Here is a 21781-nt window from a genome sequence, read left to right as displayed (position 1 = left end):
ACTTGGGGTTTTAAGCATGTTACCTTGGCTTTCTGGAAGAATTTGCATTTTAAAAGTTCTGCTGCTGTGGGCCTGAAAGATCAATAATAAATTAGAGTTGAAACAATGACCACTCGATAAATATACTGCCTTGATGAAACAACTTAATCCTAGCGTCTTCCTGGAAGACCAGTTTTAGGAATAGCAAAACCAGACACTAAGTTAGTCACAAGCTGTCACCAAATAAAATAGTGCCAATTTTCCAGTTCTTTCCAAGCTCCTTGTCTGCAAAACACACAAACTCCTCCAAGTTAAATATATGGGGCACGATCAATCTTCCGTCCTTCACCCTTACACTTCACTAAGTGAATGCAGTGTTTCTAAAAGGTGTCAGACTGACACATCTGTGAGATAAATTCCTATATTTACTGAGAAGCTGTACAAGGTGCAATGGGACCCTCAAGAAACTACGGTGCATGGCACTCTAAGATTCTCTGAGAGTCAGGCTTTCCAAGGGGTCCACACACCATGTGTGCCAGCTGTCTGCACACGCCCAAACACCCCTGTTTCAGGTGTACACGGACCACCGGTTTTCAGGGCAAGGTAAATATGATGGTGATTAATAAAATGCAAGTTCATTGAAAAGGATTACTAGGTTGGTCTGGCTGTTTCCTCATGGAGTCATTAAACTTGTTTCTCAGGTCTGAAGGCTTGACTAGGTTGAATCACGCATTTTGGGGGAAACATTGCCTAGCTGACACTGTGTACGTTTTACTGCGGCACGTCAGAGGCACATCATGTTAGGTAACTCCACTGGGAGTGATACGAAGTGTAACTCCGTGGTTCCCAGGCCTGAGATCTCTCAATTGTAAAAGTATGTTTTACCCACTGCAATGGGAAAGTGTTATTTTGGGTAATACTTTGGCATTACTGTTTATGAATATCCTATCCCCCATAACCTTTTACCTGATGATTTTAGCATCTGTGCCTTAAATAAGTATTTCATAGGAGGTGGCAGAGTACTGACTATCTACTTCTGTTGTCTATGAGCTGGCATGAGTCCATAAAGAACAGCTTACTTCATCAACAGCTCTCTCTAAAACAAACAGCAATGCAGAAAAAGAAAGTCACATAAATCTATACTATAGGACAGTCAGTCAGCAAGACAAATGAACTGATCTCTTCCAAAAGTCAGTGTCAAAGAGGAAAAAAGGAGATGTGAGGGTACGGTTCCAGATTTTAAAAGACTAAAGAAATATAAAGCCAAATGCAATAGATGCCCCTGGTCTGAATCCTGAATTTGAAAGGAAGGAGGAAAAACTACAAAAGACCTTTGGAAATCATTAAAGACTAGAGGCCCAGTGCACGAATTTGTGCATGGGTGGGGTCTCCAGAGCCCGCTGGCTGGGGGGAGGGACCATGGGAGGTTGGCCAGCCGCAGGAGGTCAGCTGTGGGAGTGAGACATCATAGCAACCAGTCATTCTGGTAGTTCTAGTCGTTCTGTCACTTAGGCTTTTATATATATAGACTAGAGGCCCGGTGCACAAAAATTCATGGACTCAGGTGGGTCCCTCAGCCCAGCCTGCACCCTCTCACAGTCCAGGAGCCCTGGGGGAATGTTCAATTGATGGCTTAAGCAGCAGTCTGGCTTCCCTCTGCAGGAGGAGACCAGTGGGCCAACTAGGGGGATGGCGACGGCTGGCAAGCAGCCAGCCCCACCCCGCATTGCCCCACCGCTGCCACCAGTGGCCTCCCTCTGCAGGAGGCAACAGGCGGAGCAATCAGAGGACCATGCCAGCTGGCAAGTGGCCAGCCCCACCCCTGATCACTCCGCTGCCGCCGGTCACCGCTGTCCCGGATCACTGTCCCTTCCCTCTGCCCCCCGGCACCCGCCTTGGCTGGCTTGGCACTGCCCGCTCACTGGCCCTGGCCCCTGCCAACTGGTCATTCCACCGTTTGGTTGATTTGTATATTAGGCTGTTATTATATAGGATAAGTGAATATGCTAAGTAACAGATAATTTTAGGAAATTACTGTTCATTTTCTTAAACATGGAAAAGTACTGTAGTTATTCAGAACATTTCCCAATTTGTATGGAATGCAAGCTGAAGTATCAAGTCTGTTACTGATTTTCAAACTGTTCATTCAGCAAGTAAAATGTAGATAAATAGAAAAATGGTAATAATTATTGAATCTAGGTTGTGGTGTAGAAGTAAACACTGTAAAGCTTTTTCACCTTTTCTGTATGTTTTTAATTGTTTATACTTTTAAAACTGGGAGGAGGGAGAGAACCATTACTGAGTATCATTAGGTATTCTCTCTCAGGCAATGATTTGCAAAGGTACAAATAGTACCATGTTGGGCTGGGCAGTGAGGGGGCGAGCAAGTTTAAAAGGATTCTCATATTTGAAGAGGTTAGAAACCCCTTCTTCGGAACCAGGAAGTTCCATTAACATGTTCCCAGGGGCCAAACCCAAGCATATAAAAAAATCAGGAAACGTGGCCAAGTGCAACGATGCATAAACTGCCAGAGTCTACCAGGGCCCCACACTGTACTTCTGTGCAAAGAAACAGAAATTTAACTTGTTCCTGCTCTCTCCCTCGGTTTCAAGTGGAACACTGCCTACAGGTACCTGAAAAGAACCCAGAATGGCCACAGCTACTGCAATAACCAGCCTCTAAGTGCTCGCTTCTCCGAGTAAATGAAGGTCTAATCAACAGGTGGCCAGGGCTTACATTTTGTGCGCCACATCCCTCGGTAAGCTCATCCGAATTCATGAATGTGCACCTTGTTAAACTAGAACTAAAAAGGAGACTACTCTTTTACATGAGTGGACTTTGGTTGTTATTTTAACGTATACTCTCACTGATCGTTGGCAACATTTTTGGCCTCCAGCTACTGCAAATTCATCCTTTCACTCTCTCAGGAAATACATATTTATTGAGCATCTACTATTCGTCAGACATGATGCTAGATGCTAGGCATATTATACCTAGCACCTCGCAACACAAAACAAAACTTCGAACACCTAGGAGGCATACAAAAAACTTAGGTCGAATTTTTTAAAGTGAAAAGAAACCTAGGAAAATCAAGATGGTTAAGGAACTCAAGGTCACTGTTTTGGTTGAAACCCTCATCACCTCTGCCCGAAACCACTCCAGTGGCCTCCCAGTGAGACTCTCCATCGCTGCTCTTCCTCATTCCAACCCACCATCCAAGCATAGAAAAGAATCAGGAAACGTCACTAAGTGCAGCCACCACGTACAAATTGTGTCCACGGAGGCCCTAACCTCGGCCTCTAAGCAGAGCCAGTTTCCCATTTGGCCTAGAGGACCTTGGGGGCCCGGGAGGCCGGGAGGCTGGGAGGCTAGGCTTCTCCATCCTCCTTTCCCATCGCATCCTGTGTGAACTCTGTCCTCCAGCTACCACCATGTTCTCACCACCTTGCCCTTTTATGACATTAGCACATGCTGCTTTTCTTGCTTTAAAAATGTTTGTAAGTAACTGACACGCCCTTGTTCAGAGGTCAAGAGCCAATTTAAATGTCAGGCATCTTCAGAGACACTCCTCCCAGCTCCCACTAATCAACTTCACTGTGTTCCCAGCTCATGCTCACACACCACGCCTGCCACACTCCCCTTCTGTAACTGTCTGTTCCTGCCTCCTACCTTCTCTCCACTGGGTCATAACCCCTTCCACGACCGGGGCCACACAGCATTCACCTTTCTATATCCAATGCCTGGCATAGAACAGAAAATGGCTATCGCTCAATTTCATACCTCAGTAAAGTATAAGGTGAAAGAAACGCTGCTAGCCATTTGGACACAGAACCACACCTCCTTGGGCTAGACTTAGTCACCACTTCAAGTCTAAGTATCTGATCAATAGAGTAGGAAACAGCAGAATGATGTAATGAAAACAGACTCATGCTAGCCCCACCCCCAAAAAAAGGAAAAGGGGGAAAGTCTGTACACAGTGGATGTACTGACAGGGGGAGCCAAAATGCTTCGTCCCTCCTCTGCACCCCACCTCCTCCTCCTGCACACTAAGGGTCAAGTGTAGGACCAAAGTAGAGAAAAGGCTGGGAAATGCCAGACATACCCTGGGATTCAGGGCTGGGAAAATACTTTCCCTTCCCCAACAAGGTCACTTCCATGGTAACCGAACTATAAAGGGGGAAAGCAGACTTCAGGGAAAACTCCTTTCTCTGTTCTCCGCTCTTGGCCTTCATCAATAAATACAAAAATGCAATCACACGAGAATTGAGAAAAGGTTTAAAGAAGCCACATTCTTTTTTTTGTAGACTTAATATTTATATTAACTAATAGGTGATTTCTACTCAAAACAGAGTACAAAATAGCAGGTCCTCTTGGTGCTCTCAAGTTAGCTCAGGTGTCTACAGCTTTGGAATCAAATCCATGTGCCAAACAACCCCAGGACAAAGTATGGAAAAACAGAACTGGAAAGGATGAGGGAATGAGACAGAGAAGAAAGTGACGGAGGTATGAGAAAAGCCGAGGTGTGTGTTGCCCACCTGAGTTTAGTCTTTTTGTTTTGTCTGTTTCATGTTCAATGCCATAGCAACTGCCAGTGCAGGGTTAAGGTGGAGCCCTGGATGCTACCTGCCTCTTAGCTAAGCACACAGGAGAAAGACTGCTGCAAGCGCAGTCTGTCTTACGTGGCTGCTGTCAATTATCAAGCAACACAAGGCAGTATAAATACAAACATTGTCTTATGAGCAATGTTAGATCGGCAACCCAAATAACTGGCCCGGCTTTGAATGATGATTCAATTTTAAATCCTTGAAAACAATATGGAAGTCTGCAAGCACTAACCTTCTCAGAAGAAAATCTGTTAAAGGATTCAGTTAATACATATGGATGAACCCAAGTCCACTGAGACTTGAAAATAATTTTCAAAGGATTCAGGAGGAATATGACACAGTTTAAGTAGCTCTAGCAATTTGCATGACAATTCCAAATAGCTCACTAACCTTAGGCAGAGCAGCATGTCTCCCCAGCCCCTCCCCCCAAGTGAAATATTCAAGTTTTATTAGTCTCCAATGGATTTATCTATGCAACATCCACACCCATATTGCTCAAAGAAAAGGTCGGTTCCTCTTATAGTTGCCATCCATAAGGGAGCATGTAATCTACAAGGTTAAGGCTCATTTATTTATTTATTTTTTTTTAAGAAATGGCAAAATGTTCTGCTATACAAATACAAGTAATTCTTCATCTATGCCTAGGCAGAGCACGCAGATTTAAATGAGGCAAACAGCTTCTAAAATCCAGCTCTGCTCTCTTTTTTTAGGAAAGTTCCATGAGTCTCAAGGTTGAAAAAAAGCATAACCCCTTCTCATCTAGCTTGAGGACTCCTGCACAGGCGTGAACCGGGCCTGGCCCCTGATATGCTTTTATTCACTGTTAAAAAGGTACTCAGCAACACCAGGGCTTTGGTCCCATTCATCTGCTTTCAGGCTGCAAGTATATAATCTACTGCAGGCAACAGAAATAAATATAAATTACCCCAAATCTTGCATTCATTCCTAAGCCTACTCGAATCAGGTTTGTTTCTGAATTTTTTGCAATGAGTCAAAATCACCCCAAGCTACAAAAACCCAATTGTTTCCAGTTATTCAAGAAATACCTCTGAGCAAATAAGACACACCAGACACTGCAGATAGAAAGATATAAGGATAAGTGGCACAGGCTCTCTTTCTAAAAAAACTTACAAACTTATGAGGAGATCAGATATGTAAGTCAATATATGTACACAGTGTATTGCTACAAGAGACATGTATTTAGCATATGGTAAGAAAATTAAAATTTGCAAAAACTCTATTTGGTCAGGAAGAAAAAGGCAGATAATGAATGGCAATTCCAATTTCTTGAATATTTAGGAACCCCCGGGCACTGTGCTATCCGTTTTCAGTGCATTGTCTTACTCCACCCTTATCACAGTCCTATGAAGTAAGTGTCATTAGCCTCATTTTCCAGGCAAGGAAACTAAGTCACACAGGTGATGATAAAGCAGGACTAGGAATCTCACCAGGGATATCTATCTCTAAGAAAATGGAGCCTTTGAACTAAGTGTTGAAAGACAGGTGGGAAGTGGATAGAGGGAAAAGAAGAACTCATGGATAACATAAGCAAAGGCAGAGAAGGCAGGGTATATTCACGGTTTCTTTCAGAATTGTGCAGCAATCTAATGTTTACTTATTAATTCTGGAATGAATACATATTTTAAGTTGCACCTATGTAAGAAAAATTCAACAACATTGCCTCTTTTTCCATTCTCATATTTCATGAAGCTCCCCCCCCAAAACTTCCCAAATCCATGTATTTTCATTAAAAAAAAAAAAAGTCACGGGGGAAGTTTGTGCACCACCAACGCTCTCTGTTAAAGAGGACAATTGTACAATAGTGAGAATAGAGTATGACACAGAGAAAATACCTAAAAGAAGTTCTTAAACTATTAATACTTTGTAGATCAATAATGTCACTAAGCAAGAACTCTGAGGGAAAGACTGGGTAAAAATTTAAGAGTATGGCTCTTTTCTAAAATATTTTTTGGGGGTGGGGTAATAGGAGCCCGATATTAGAGTTCATAAAATAAATAAAACCTGGAAGGACTCTCAAGATTAGTAAGAAATAAGAATGGTTTGTTAAATATAACATATGATGATCTCATATGATTTATTTTAACAAAATTACAAGTCTCCTAAAGAATGATATTGTTACACCTTTAGGCACACTAACTATTCTACTGTACAGAATTATTTTCTGAAAGAGCTGGAATTACACAGCATCACCACTAGGTGGGATCTCAACTAGCTCAAGGACCACAGAGACCAACAGTGATAGCACAACGCTAACTGGGAAGGCAAGCACTTCTCTCATTGGGCTCTGGAGAATTAAATCCTGGTTCCTTGGTGATGCCAAAAATTGATATTTAGAGATGACACTAAATCCAAGGGGGTAGGCAAGCAAGTGTTGCAGAACAAAATTAGAACTGAAGAGAATTTTCATCCAATCGGAGAGTGAAGAAGTAACTTAAGGAAAGACCAGTATAACTTCAGAGGAAAATAAACCTTACAAATCAAACACAAAGGGCAACTAAGATGTTTCAGCAGAAACAGTCTATAAGTGTGACAAAACAAGCATCCCTTTTACAATAAATAATTTCAAGATACTTAACAGCAAACAGTCTTTAGGCCTGGCTTCATGAGAAGAGGACGAATACAGGAAAGACTGAATGCAAATTCAGTAAAATGTAAAGGAATGAAGAGAACTGCTGCAAGAGATGGGTAAAATAATGTCAACTGTGCTTACTGTAAAGAAGGGGAGCCCCTCAAACAGATTTTCTGAAAGAGCTGGAATTACACAGCACCACCATTCGGTTGGATCTCAACAAGCTCAAGGACCACTGTCTAAAGGCTTAAGTTTCATAAAGAATTGAAGGTAAGAATAAAGGAATTCTTCAAAAAGCAGGTCCTTCCCTGAAAAAGAAAGTTTCAGAAGAGAAGCCAGTTTACACGTTTTAAAATACAATTATCAGATTGGACCCTAGGGCGAATGAGGGTAGCAGATAACTTTTCAAAGTCCTCGCCAGGCCTGTCATCTACATTCACTGCATGCTAGGAGGGTGCCAGGCCTGGGTGGTTCACATCATTAACATTCTCCTTTCAGTGATAAAGGACACCTGCTCTATGCTTACTGCTCAGGAGAGTCCAAAATCGGGAGAGAAATTAAGAAGGAAGAAACAAACTCAGAACACAGACATACTACAGTATGGGGGCAATCGCCTGAGAATAAAGAGGAAATTCTAAAGTTCATTTAAAACAATTTACTTCTGTTTATATGATTCATCTTTCTAATGCAAAAATATTAAGCTTCTTTACCAATAATCTTTTAAATGGTACAAACAACTTGTTCTGCAACTAAAAGGAAGCTCATGCAAAATTCAATAGCTCTGCCTGGTTTAGACCGGAGCTAGCAGGATATTCAAATCCTGAGAGGTCAGCTCAACCTACACTGTGCAGAATATTAGCTCAGCTTCTGAACGCACCACTGCCAATTTCTCTTGATTTCTGCTTTACTTCATTTCCTTTGATGACAATGCCCACACCTCACAAGCACAGCGAATCTTACCAACACTAACATTTTCTTGTGCCTCTCCCCCACCCCATTCGCTTGTTTCCCTGTGGACCCATGCTGTCTTCCACTGACAGGTTGGAAATCTGGGGGCGGGAGCAGCATTTCCCTTGAACTAGAAGTACCTTGCAGGTGTCCTCATACAGCCTTTCCCCCTCCACAAACAAAGCTTTGTGGTGACTCAGACCAGGCCAGTAACTCATCCACCCAGTTTAACATACCTTTTGGAAGGATCTTTCTGAAGACACAGTGAAAGTAATTTTCTAAAGGACTTGCCATACTTTTTCATCATTTCCTTATCCTCTATTCCTGTTTCTAAAGTGGGTGGATCATTTTGCAAAGTCAACATTAACACCTGAAGTGGAAACAAACATAAAGACAGAACCTCAGTGTAGCAATTGCTATAATTGAGTTTTTAGTTTTTTTCACAGAAGCATCAGAGACCAACCTGGATTAGATACAATCATGCTTTTCCCGTGATTGCAACTTTACAGAGAGTTGTATATTTAAAGCATTCATTTCTCTTTTGCAAACTGTTTCACGAGCCCTTTCACATTTTTGTTATTCCACTGACAGAACTTACAAAATCTGCTCTATTTGTTAAGAATGATCTCCCAAAGACACGCGGCCAGAGCTTCCTGGGAACTAGCTCTGGCACAGCCTGGAGGAGCACGTGGCTCCAGCCCGGGCTGCGTGCACACAGGGCTCTGGCTGGGAAAGGGCGCGGTGCAGCGCAGAGAGAGGGAGGAACAGAGCAGCAGTGAAGTGCGCACAGGTCATTCATCAGCAAGGAACCGCCTGTACTCAAGGCCTCGGTAACAGTACCAACCCTAAAAATAAATGCACAACATCCCAGAAAGGAACACATGATTTCCTTTTTTTTTTTTTTCTTAGCGAAAAAAAAAACCAGAAAATTGCTTAAAGGCTTGGCAAAACTGAAAGATGGCCAGAATATAGCTGAGTGGCTAAAAACCATAACCAGGGCAAAAGGCCATGCTGCTCTTGGAGGGAGCGAAACAAAATAAGAATACAGCTTCAAACCAAAAAGGTAAAGATGCCACTCTGGCACACATTAAATGATTTGCTTAAGAAAAAGAATTTATAGTAAACCATTGACCTATACAATGAATAAAGCATTAATGCATACATCAGCCTTAATTTATGCAAATGCTATACATGCCAAGTCACTTTTCCAACACTTTCAGATGTCTGAATAGATGAAGGATTAAAGTGACAGCTTATTGTTTGTGGAGGATAATAGCAAACTGAAGAAAGTGGGAGAACTGCAATGTCCTAAGAAAAGTCCTCAGGACTTCAGGCTGGGATTATACATTCAGGTGGCAACACTAAGTAAGGAGAGAAAGAAAACAAGAAATAAGAAAATATACAGAAAAGCCAAATGGAAGAAAAAATCTTCAAAGTTGCTTCAGTGCTTTTCCTTTGAAAGGTCACTTAAGTTGTTTACATCACTGCTTACTAACAAAATTAGGTATGTACACACACACACACACACACACACACACACACACCAGAATCTTAATTTTGTGTGTGTATGTGTGTGTGTGTGTGTGTGTGTCTTAAGAAAGAGAGAGAGAGAGAGAGAGAGAGAGAGAGAGAGAGTAATGAACGATATTAAAACCTTAACAGGGATTATCTATAGTTGATGAGATTCTAAATGATTATTTTCTTCTTTATTCTTATTTATACTTCCAGATTTTCAACAATAAACATGTAATAACATTTTAATCAGTAAAATTACTTAACCTTTTTATTCCCAGGGCTTTAAAAACATCCTTCTAAATTTTTCCAATATTTTCCTAGGGAAACACTGAAACAAACATGGACCAGTATTCTCTGTAAAATACCTTCATAATTTCCATCCAACTACTTCAGTCTCAAAACAAAATCCAGTTGGGTAAATTCGCCCAGATATCACTATCTCAATTCGCCCTGATACCACTATCTCAAGAACTAAGAAAAATAATGACATAGGCCAATTATAAGAGTCACAAAAATCTGAAAACAGTATCCAAATGTATGTTGTTTCAAAAAAATACTGAACTCGCTTATTTCAAACGAGTCACCCACATGACGCTATGAAAATGGGTAAAATGTTACAGACTATTTTTTTTTAAATAGGCCTGAAAATTTGGGAAATCCATCTGCAAAGATGGTATCACCATAACCTATTTTTAGATTTCCCTTGCAGTGCTGGGGATAGTCTGCTATCAAAGGAGTAATGGCCAGCATTTGTCACAGTTATCAACCTCCATCGACCAATCAGATCCCATTCCTGACTCAGCTCTGTGCTGAGAATGCAAACAAAGCAAGCTTCAAAGCTGGGCACTGTACTACTTCCGTCCTGTTCTGTCCACGGAGGACATCGGACAACATTTAGCTTGTCTGCATTCCTCCATCAATTCTCCTCAGGTCCAAGAGAAACATGACTATGTCTAAGAGAACCCCAGAACCCATTCCGTTCAGCTGTACTTCAAACCCGACGTAATATTTCCAAGAGTAATTACTTTCATGGGAGGGTATTTGTGATAAGGCGCTGCTCCTGTTGCTAATTCGATGGCAGTTATTCCGAAACTCCACATGTCGGCCTTGAAGTCATAGCCTCTCACCTAAGAAGGGAACCAGGAGAAAACACAATCAGACAGCAGGCCCCGCACATGGGGAAGTCCACACTGTGTGGGCAGAACTTAGATAGTAGTGCGTCAAGGCCCAGCAACCGGGAGTTAAACTTTAGTTATGTGATGCATTCGAGTGAAATGGGTGCTCTGAATGAAATGTTAGTGTATTCATAATGTGCACGACTGTACTATGTCAATAAAACCATCATTTATTTTTACCTGTTCCATGACTTCAGGGGCCATCCAACACGGGGTGCCAACAAATGTTTTTCTGACTTTATTCCGGGTAACATCGCCCCCTGTTGCTAAGAATGCACTTACCCCAAAATCTGAAAGGGAAAAGAAAATCACTCTTACTTTATGTAAGACATTATTGCTTACAAATTCTTTTTTTTAAAATATATTTTATTGATTTTTTACAGAGAAGAAGGGAGAGGGATAGTTAGAAACATCGATGAGAGAGAAACATCGATCAGCTGCCTCCTGCACGCCCCCCACTGGGGACGTGCCCGCAACCAGGGTACATGCCCTTGACCGGAATCGAACCCAGGACCCTTGAGTCCGCAGGCCGATGCTCTATCCACTGAGCCAAACCGGTTCGGCTGCTTACAAATTCTGACTGTATGAACATCCCTTTTCCTGGTGACCTTTACAGCAGTCATGACCTGCCTCAGCCACCATGCACTCTCTCAGGGATATGCCGGGGCAGTCCAGCCATCCTCCATCCACTGCACTTTAGAGAACACCATCAGGGTGACGGGTCAACAATCCCACGGGTCCAAAAGCTCAGCACACCAAAGTATGTTACCCACCAAAAAGGTCCCGAAAGTCAGAACTAACCACAAATGATTACACCAGTGAAAATTAAACACATTTCCAAAGCCCTAAACATAAAGGAGCTTAGCTTTTAGCCAAGATTCACTTTGGAAAATAATTTATAAGCGAAACACCAGAGGCAGTAAAACCAGTATGTGATGTAATTTCTTTTTGTTTTTCTTTTATTATGATTATTTTATAGCCAATTTAATTCCACGTCATCAATGCCTGGGAAGTGGATTTTTTTTTTTAATAAAGGGATGGACAGCATCTGTCTTCCACATCCCACATCCTTGCTTAAACAATGTTCTCTAACACTTTACCAAAATCATGATGGCACATCCACAAACCCAGGTACTTGGAGCCAGCCTGCCCACCTGGTTCCACATGTACCGATTCAACACAAAGGGAAAGCTCAATCCGAAAAGGTTTTGGGGGCTTTTTCAATGTTTGCTCTTCTGGAGAATTTTCCGGTATAGATGGAAAAAAGTAATACTGTTCTTCATACCCACGATACACTAGAAGTTCTTTTTTGTGCGAAAATGAATTAACTAGGCATACTGAATATACATACATGCATAGATGTAAAAATGATGTTTGTATGTGACAATAGAAATACCCAATGATTATTAATGCATGCATTTCTTAAATTTTTACTAAAGGTTAACACTGGTAAGTATCAACTACTATGGGCTAGTATAGATGTATTAGTAAGAGCTAACTCAAGGACGGCTTGATAGTAAGCTGGTAAATAGTAATAAAAAGGGCAGTCAACACCTCAAAACCTCGCAACAGGCTAAGCAGTGCGAGCCCATTCAAACTGCTCTCAGAATTCCCCTCTGCGGGTCCCCTTTGTTGATTGCCAGGATGTCAAGTACAAACCAAGGTCAAAATACATTAGCATTTGTTTTAGGTCTATAATATTAAGCTATGCAATAACACTGTTCCCTGAGTTGAAATATGTTATTTCTTTTATTTATATTTAAATTTATTCAGCTCCCAAAGGATGTCAACTACAACAAAAGGAATAAAAATTGACAAATGGAATATTTGTTCCAACCGCTACTCTCACATTAATATTGAAAAGTATATTTTGAAAATGCTGTAGCCCTGGCCAGTGTGGCTCAATTGGTTAGGCATCGTCCTGGACATGCAGGAGACAGCCTAGCGATGTTTTGCTCTCTAAACTCTAAAACTCTTTGATTTTTTACATTGCAGTCAGATAAATGAAGCTTTATGGGGGGAAACACACACACACAAAAAACTCTGGAACCTGTGAACCAATCACCTACAGGGAGGAGAAGATAGAATTCATTCTTTTATAGAATAACTAGGTGAAATGAATCATTTGTTTGGCTGGAGGAAAAGACAATGTTATTTGCATATTTCTGAAAAGAAGTTCAACAATAAATCTGACATTTCATTTTTATTAAATAATTTGGTAACACAGTATTACATAAATACATGTCATCTGTAAATTATTAAGGACCTGGATAAAAGTTGCTTTAATAAACAACAACAAAGAAAAAAACAGATTATTTTAAATATGGTTCAAGCAACCCCAAAATCTCTTCTGAAAAGATATAATCCAGATTTAAAAACCTATACTTAATATTAGAGTTTTTAAAATTCCTTAAAAATACAATCTGATTACATTAGACCTTTTTTAAAGCTGCAATAATAGCTAAGTAAGATGTATAGTGGCAATTCATTATTGATAATACCTCTTCAATACCTTTCATGACTCATGTATTTATTCATGGCCTCCACTTAAAGCACTCACTTTAAAGTCATAAACAGATGGTTAAATGTCTGTAAAACTCAAAACAGAAAGCTCCATAAGCAGAAAACACCACTCTTAACATCCCTCACACTTATGACTACAGAAAAAATACACAATTTGCTCCTGTGTATGGCTAATGTGTGTCCAGAAAGACTTATATGTATGGAGAAACAGGACCTTTTGACCAAAGTACATGGTGTGCCTGTGCAAACAGGAAAATCAGTATATGCTGTGGAGACAGCGTACACGTGACAGCGAGAAGGAGGTGGCCAAGCAGGCAGTGAAAAGCGCCCTTGTTTCCTAAAGGATACATCTATACAGCCAGAGGGAGTGGGGCCAGAAGCCATGAGCATTTCTCTGGAAACACGGAATCAAAGGCTGCTCATCGAGGTAGCCAGGCCCGCTTCCTGGCTACTGGAATAACTGCATCTGGGCCCAGAAAGAATGCTGTCATCCTGTAATGCTGTAAAAGGCTCCCACATCTTTTGAGCCCTTCCACAGCACTGCTCTCCACAAAGCTCCTCTCCACTGCCACTGCCTAGGGTTAAGCCAGGATTCCCATGGCAGCCTCTTGTCCCCAGCTCCCTGCTTGCCCCAGAGCCACGCTTCAAGCAACCAGATCTGCCCCCCCCCTCAAAGAGGCTCTAAAGGCACCCCCCAAGTCAAACGCCCTCGGCACAACATGCAAATCTAACTCCCTTTCCCTTGCCTGCCTCATCCATCACTACTCTCAAATGCCAGCCCAGCTAAGCTGCTTACTTTGTATCCCTTGCCCTCACACCCTCGGGGTGCTGCCTTTGCACCCGACGCCCTGTCATCATCCAGTCCAGTCCACGCCGTAGCTAGACTCTTGGTGCCTTGGGGATTTTTCACAGCCCCCCTCCCCCCACCTTGTGTCAGGGTGTGGAGAGTTTGATAGGCATCCACACTTTTGCTTAATTTGTGGCGTACTATTTAAGTAACTTTGGGAATTCTTTCATGTTGAAAAGTGAATACTAAGCCTTAAGGAGGATGTGCAGGGCTTGGCTGTAGATGTAGTGCTGGCAAGGCTGGGTGCCACCATGGTTAGAGCAAAGACTAGGCTCTTCGCCAACCGTGGGACTCCGGCAAGGCGCTCCGCTCCCCCTCTCTGGGCCTGTTTCCTTACCAGGCTTCTGGGTTGCGCCTACCTGTATATTACTTTCGTATTTAGAACACTGTCCTACTGCTTTTCACCATGTATAAATATGCTTCATACTAATTGTTAGGTAGATCAATAAGGTATTGTTCTCTGCCTTCTAAAAAATGACGTAAGTAGGCTGAGCATTAACATTTTCACAGTGATAAATACACAGTGTAAGAGAGCTATGCTTCCTGACAGTCAGGAAACATATGATCATGTAGGAGAGAGAAGACATGAAACAATAAACAATAGAACGACGTGTAAAATCAAATTCTACGCCATGCCGTGTGTGCAGAGCAGAGGGGCTAGGGCCATAACAGCCGTGTGAGACTCCACAGGCCAGGGGACCTTGGGGCTGGCCTTGAAGATGAGGTGAAGACGGGGGTAGGCATGCCCGAAAGGCCATGACATTCCAAAAAAACAGCATAAGCAAAGCACAAGTGTTGAGCCAACAAGAAAAACTGACCAACAGCTGCAAGGGTCAAACACTCAAGCACCTACAGGCAGGGGGGAGAAGGTCCTGGAAACCAAAAGCACAATCGCAGTGACTGAGGGCTCAGCGCAGGGAGATGTTTGGAAGAGCAGGGCCCTTCCCAGGAGCCCATTCTCAGCGCCCTCCCGCCCCAAGTCTAAAACGGGCCTCTGCCATTCAGCTGGAAGAGAACCGCTGCCACCAGGAGTGAGGCTGGGTGTTGCAGATGTCCCAATTTTCCCAGAGAAGGCCAAACATCAAGATTTTTTTTTAAATGTGAAACCTCTTTTCTTGTTGTTGTTGGCAAGAGTTGTTGTGGTGTTTTTTTTTAGTGATTTAGCAGCCTGCAAATCTAGTCTGCCAACAAAACAGTGTTGCTATGTCTGAAATGTACCGAAGATCCTTCGACGCAGACCATGCGATATCATTGCTGAGACTAGGATCCAGGTGCTCAACTGGCATTCTGACCCGGATGCTGGGGTGCCTGAGGCAGTTGCTGGGTATATTTCTGTCATCTGTACCTGAGTATAGATCCATAGGAGCCAGGTAAATGCCCAAAGTAAGGCTATTATCGGGGAAAACAGTCACTTGTTGACACGCATGATGCAGATTAGAAAAGGGGATTTCATCAGCGAAAGTCAGGGTGGTTAGCACAGAGAAGAGTGGCTAAAGTATTTTAGATGTACTCCCCACTCTTGCACAGATAGGAAGAAAGATTCCAGCTAGGCTGGAGTATAAGTTAACAGTAAATCCCTACCCAGTTCTCTATCTAGCGAGCTTCTAGATGCCAAGTTCAAGTGTATGAGAGTCACTTGTACTGGGTTCTCACACGCTTGCTTCCGGTGAACTTTTCATTCACCTAAGGAGCAGGAAGCCCCTTGAGCTTGCAGAACCAATTGTGAGAAGCCTGATTTCCTTAAAACCTGAGCGTGACACTGTGGCTGAGCAGCCAACCCTTACCTCCCTCAGATATTTACAACAGGTACTAACACCCATGAAAAGGAACCTGGGTTGTATATGAAGGAAATGGCTTAGTTCCATTCAAAACCTGGCTGGAGAGTAATGGAATGAACATCTGATAGTTCAGAGCCTCCTAAAATGCATTTTAAATGGGTTACAGCAGATACTGATTCCGTCTGACCTCCCTGTGGCTGGCTGGGGCTGAGGCTGGGGCAGCGGAGCCAGAGGGGGCCCCTGGTGTTTTCTTGCTGGGAGCAGCCTCTTTTCCCCAAAGGCCATGGTCTAAAAAAGCCAAGAAGCGTGGAGACTGCGGAGGAGCCAACCACAGAGTCTCATCAGCTGGTGAGGGAAGCTGTGCCCGATCCAATTAGCAGCATGAGACTGCTGCTCTCTCCAGTGAAGAGGAAAAGGTGGGGCAAGTAGCCATGCAGGGTGTTGGGGAAAGGAGGAAGGCTAGAGGCAAGGAAGACCACAGCTACAGCCCAGGTGTAAAATCAACAGCGTCTGTATGTGAATAGAGATTCTGGAGATGGAAAAGGACAGACAAACCCTTAACAAAACAGGATGATTCCGTGATATGGGGCTTGAAAAAGAGCAAGGAATAAAAAAATAAAAAGATGAAATGACTTTCCAAAGACTGCCTCACAAGTTATCGAGGGTCTGAGTAAAACCCACAGTCCTTCACCGAGGAGCTCGCCACTCAGCCTCCGTCTTCTTTTCTGGAAAAAGTCAGTGTATTTTTCTGCACTGAAAAGGAAATGCAACGTGGAAGAATGGGGTTAAGAGTCCACAACTCTTAAGCTCTTCCCTGAGTAAAGATCAATGTGTGATTGCCCAACACAGAAAAACTAGTTTGAGGTTCTCTCGTTAATCCTGAATGTCATATTTATATCATCAAAAAAGCAATCCCTTCATAATTTGGTTTGGTTCCCAGTTCTTTTTCTCACGAGAGACTCTCAAGACTTGACTGGCAGAACTGAAATGTTCTCTCCGAGCCCAGGAACACCGTCAGGGCCGCCAGCATCCGGCCTGCCTGATCCCGCCGGCTTCCCTGCGTGTCAGACCCCAGGGCTGGGTGATCTGGTCAGTTACAGAAGCCCCAAGCACGCTGCTAAGGGACCTGACAATCGGGCGAGCACAGCAGGCAGGAGGAAACAGGCCTAGAAGCCTGCTGGCTTCCGCATGCAGGGCAAATTATGGCCGGGATGGCTGCCCTGTGCTTCACGTGTCTTGTGGGGGCAGAGGTTTTAACCAGAGAGTGCGATGATCGGAACTGCAGCTTAGGAAAGCTAACCTGGATGGGAGAAGGAATCTGGCTTGCAGCTGGAAGAGGCGTGACCCTGAGCCTGGAACTGCGAAAACCGTGACCTTTCCGACTCTGCTCTCCTTCTCTCACGGAGAATCTGGGGGAAAGGGCACCTAGCAATTACCAGCAAACAGAAGATGACACCTTTAGTCCGAGGGTAGCATATGGGACCTATCTTTTCTAATGTATGATTAAACCCAGCCTTTTCTATCGGGTTTTCTGTTTATTTTTGTTTTTAAATTACTTTGGAACAACTCTTCACTCTCCAGGAGCCTTGCCATCTGCGGTGTCACCAGCCTCCCCACGAGAAGAGTGTGACAGGGAACAGGGGGAGGGCTGACCCTTGCGCCTGCTGCAAACCAAGGCAGGAGGAGCACAGTGCAGAGGGGACGGCCGCCACGTGGAGGCCACACCTCCGGGTACCTGTACTGTGCTCAGCAGGACCGGCAAACCCAGGGCAAGAAGCAGGGGACCAAGTCAGGATGTGGCAACGTCCAGGACAGCAGCTGCCAACACTCACTGGGTTGGTTTCCTCTTGAAATAAGGCCACTCTGCTCATAGGAGCAGTTTTCTCTCTGCTCTAGCAGTGACATTTCACTGTGCCATGAGTGGAGCGCACCCGGCAAGAGGACAGACAGTGACAGCCTTGCTGTGGGATGTGCGGCCGGTGCAGAAGGTCATGGGGTCCTGACCTTCCCCAGTGAGGCTCCCACCGCCCATGGGAAGAGGCAGAGAGGGGAGGATGCCGAGTAGGAAGGCGCTACATTTCCACCTGAGGATCCCAATGACACTCCCTGCTAATTTACGTAGCTTCTTTCGACAATAGTTTCACGAGCGATAAAATGGGGAGCGGAGAATATATATCGCAGGTCCTTGGTCATGTTGTACTGCACACTGTTGACGGCCTACTCAACACCACACTATTACAACCGCAGTGACCGAGGCCATCAAGGTGCTTGGTTCCTCCCGTCAGTGCATGGCTGAGGGTCTGCCCTAGTTCCCCATGCGATCCAAGGGAAATAGGATGCAGGCTTTTGTGGGGAAATTTTCTGCCTAAATATAAGAACCACCTTATAAGGCTCCTTTGCTCCCCACTCCCTGCCTATGTGGGACACTGTCATGTGAGGGTAAGGCTGGGAGCAAGAGCAACACATGGGGACATGTGCTCCCTGACATTACTGGGGTGCAGGACAGGAGTAGGAAAGAGCCCATGACCTCTGGGGTATCCCTGGGCTTTGGCACCAGCCCTAGAAATGAATGTCCCAGACTTCTGTATGTGAGATAATGAGATGTCTGTCCTGCCTCATCGCCTGCCAGTCAAACTCTCTGGTATTTGTACCCAATGGCTTCTTAACTCTTACAGTCCTTCCCAGTCCTGCCACGTTCATTCATACTCCCTGACTGCTAAGGGTTAAGCATTGCCTCAGAGGCCAAAGTCAACGCAATCCCCAAAAGGACTTAAAAAAAAATCAGCAAGAAAACAATTTAGCACACAGTGCAATTCTGGAGTTTTAAACAGCTCCAATGTTAAGAGTGGCTTTTAATGACAGGGACACAAATCAAAACAAATGAATGCACGGGGACCTCAAAGGGTAAAAAACACAGTGCAAGAAGATCCCATTTCACTTTTTTGCCAATAGTTTCTGGTTTGGGGCTACACTTCCATAAACATTTCAGAAACAGAACAATATAAGTCTAGGAAAATAGGAGACAAAAGTCCCTTCCACATTCTAGCTACTCAAAGTGGGGTCCCCAGACCAGAATCATCTGGGAGCCTTGGAGAAATGCAAAATCTTGGGTCCCACCCTCGTCCTACTGAACCAGAATCTGCATTGTAGCAGGAGCCACAGCTGATTCGATGTGCAAGTTGGAGAAGCACTGCTTGAGAGCACTGTCCTCCTACCAGGGGCTACGGCAGGATTCAGGATGGCTGGAGGACCTCCAAGCACAGCCAGTCCACAGCTTCTCTCTCTCACCTCTGAGACAGAGGGAACCATGGCAGTAGAAAAAAACGTAGCAGGAAAAAAGCTTAGTACGGATTCATGTACCTTATGACACAGTGTACGGGCAATACAGTGGTCCCCCTTTAACTCGGGTTTCAGTTACCTGTAGTCAACTGCAGTCCAAAAATATTAAATGGAAAATTCCAGAAAAAAATCCATACATTTCCAATTACAGGCTGTTCTGAGTAGTGGTGAAATCTCTCGCCACCCCTCTCTGTTCCAACCCGGATGTGAATCATCTCTTTGTCGAGCGCATCCAGCCATGAGTCACTTAGTAGCCTTCTCGGTTATCAGATCAGGTAACACTTATCTTACTTAATAATGGCCCCGGAATGCAAGAGTAGTGTCAACTTTATCATAGTATGTAGGTATGGCAAAAAGTATCATATATAGACAGGGTTTAGTACTGTTCGTGGTGTCAGGCATCCACTGGGGGTCTTGGGACATATTCCCTGCAGACAATGGGGGACGACTTCACTCAACACGAAAATCACATCCTACAGAAACGTCTGACCCAGGGACTCCAATGTGTCAAGCAAGACAAATTCACAGTCAAACAAACAGGCACACCTCCATGGGAATACTCAGGTTTGTACAAAATCTTTTTTTTAATGCATGCAAATAATTGATAATCATAGTACTTATTAACAGGCCATTAGTAACAGCTGCTCACTCAGGTGCCAGAGCCCCGGAGAAAAACTGCAGGTAAGCATCCTTCCCAGCACAGATGTTTGTAACACTGCTCCTTTCCCTCCCACTGAGGAGAACCTCGGAAATGCAACTGTGTGCAGGTGATGTCACTACATCATTAAAGTGATTAACACTGAATCTGCTCATCGTTTAAGCAAGTCAATAATAAATACGTAGGCACCTTACCTACTATTAGTCATCAATTACCCATACACCCCTTCACTATGGAATGGGACGCACCACATGTCCTGCTGGGGAGGGAAGGACCCCAAGAGGGACCAAACAGAGCCAAAAAGAGTTTTCTGAAGCCCTCACTCTCCACCCGATCTCCTTTTCTCCCATAATACTCCTGGTTTTCAATTCCACTTATTCCTTCTTACAAGTAAATGGTGCTCAATGACCTGGTTTGGTTCTATAGGCTACTGCCCCCACCCACCCATGGGGTCCAAGGCATTCAGAGTCAGAAAATACAATCTGACCTATTTCCAGAGTCTGGGACCTAGACAGTCACTTCTCAGCTGCTCTGGACGAATCCGTGTTTTCCCATCTATGAGTGAGAGAGAGGCAGTCCTGACCTTCTTTGAAACATAAGAGAATGACAATTTCACAGCCTTTGCTGTCAGCAAAAGAAGGAAAGAAGTCAGAAGTCTTTTTAGTCACCTTTCAAAATAAAAGAAACCAAAGAAGCAAACCTTCCCATGACTGGTGTCTCATGTGGGTAGGCTCTTAAAGTTGCTATCAACTGGTTTCCTTCAAATGTGCTATATTTTTACTCACAAGGGAGAAGTTCTTAGCACTTGCTTGCACTGTGTACATGGAATCAACATCAATTCGCACCGACATAGATAGATTGTAAGAAAAATTCAACAGGAGGATTCTTGTTAAAAATGCCAAGGCTATACAAGCTGCCACTCCCTCCCCAACTCCGCCACCTTCTCACAATCAAGACAACACAGGCTTAAAAGGATAAAGGGAGAGAACAAGAAGTGGTAGTTGTTGTCAATTCACAACTGGCCCACGGTTCAGTTGACTAATACAGGCCATTAGACACAGTGTGAGAGAGAGCACTCATTTAAGGAAATAGCAAACTGCAGATAATCTACCCCTCTACGTAGGAGCCACAGAACTTCCCCTAAGCAGGTGTATTTCTGGCGAGATGTGGAGCCAGAGGCAACACCTGGTGCAGCAGACGCAGAAGGAGGACATACAGGAGGGCGCAGGGATCCCGGGCCAGCTGTGCTGCAGGTGCCGGCAAAAACCAGCTTTCTGAAGCCCATGGTAGACATGACCAAGAACTCACTAGTGGTGAACTTTCTATCGAGCATGATAATTACAAGGAATAAAGGAAAACCACAGATAATCCCCAGGTCACAAATCCATTTTTCTCTGGCTCCCCAGTGGGAGGCAAGAGGGATATCTTAAAAGATGTTCTGGCAAAAGTAGCCAAAGGACAGATACTTGGCTTCCTCTCCCCTCCTTGATATCCTCTGATCTGAACACTTTCAACTCATGACTAAGGCTAACAAAGGGATACTCAGAACATTTTTATGCAACTTTACCCACACACCACTTCACTTGGAGAAAGTCTTGTCAATTTTCCTTATTTTACAGATGAAAATCTGAGCCCCAGGGCAGCTGAACTGTCAAAAGGCATAGAGTTCAAAGGCAAGGGGGTGGGGCAGGGTGGGGGGCAGTTAAGGGCAAGGAAGTGAGCCAAGGACTGAAAGAGACACCAGGAGACCTGAAAGTGATCTGCTTTTACAATCTTCAGAATGAGCTTGACCGAGTCCCCAGTTGCTCAGCCCTCAGTCACCTC

At 43.9% G+C, this 21781-nt stretch overlaps 1 protein-coding gene across 1 annotated transcript in view; it reads right to left on the bottom strand.

Annotated features, from left to right (window-relative positions):
- Window positions 1-21781, bottom strand: part of STK39 (serine/threonine kinase 39) — a 300980-nt gene that overhangs the window by 177046 nt on the left and 102153 nt on the right. The window contains exons 6-9 of the mRNA XM_059704214.1: window positions 10993-11102; window positions 10663-10764; window positions 8359-8492; window positions 24-72 (exon numbers count right to left, since the gene is read on the bottom strand). Coding sequence (XP_059560197.1) covers window positions 24-72; window positions 8359-8492; window positions 10663-10764; window positions 10993-11102 — 395 coding nt within the window. The remainder of the gene's footprint in view (window positions 1-23; window positions 73-8358; window positions 8493-10662; window positions 10765-10992; window positions 11103-21781) is intronic.

The sequence above is a fragment of the Myotis daubentonii genome, chromosome 7 (assembly GCF_963259705.1).
Source record: "Myotis daubentonii chromosome 7, mMyoDau2.1, whole genome shotgun sequence".
NCBI classification, from domain to species: domain Eukaryota; kingdom Metazoa; phylum Chordata; class Mammalia; order Chiroptera; family Vespertilionidae; genus Myotis; species Myotis daubentonii.
The sequence above is the reverse complement of the archived record's forward strand: the minus strand, read 5'-3'. Positions and strand labels throughout refer to the sequence as shown.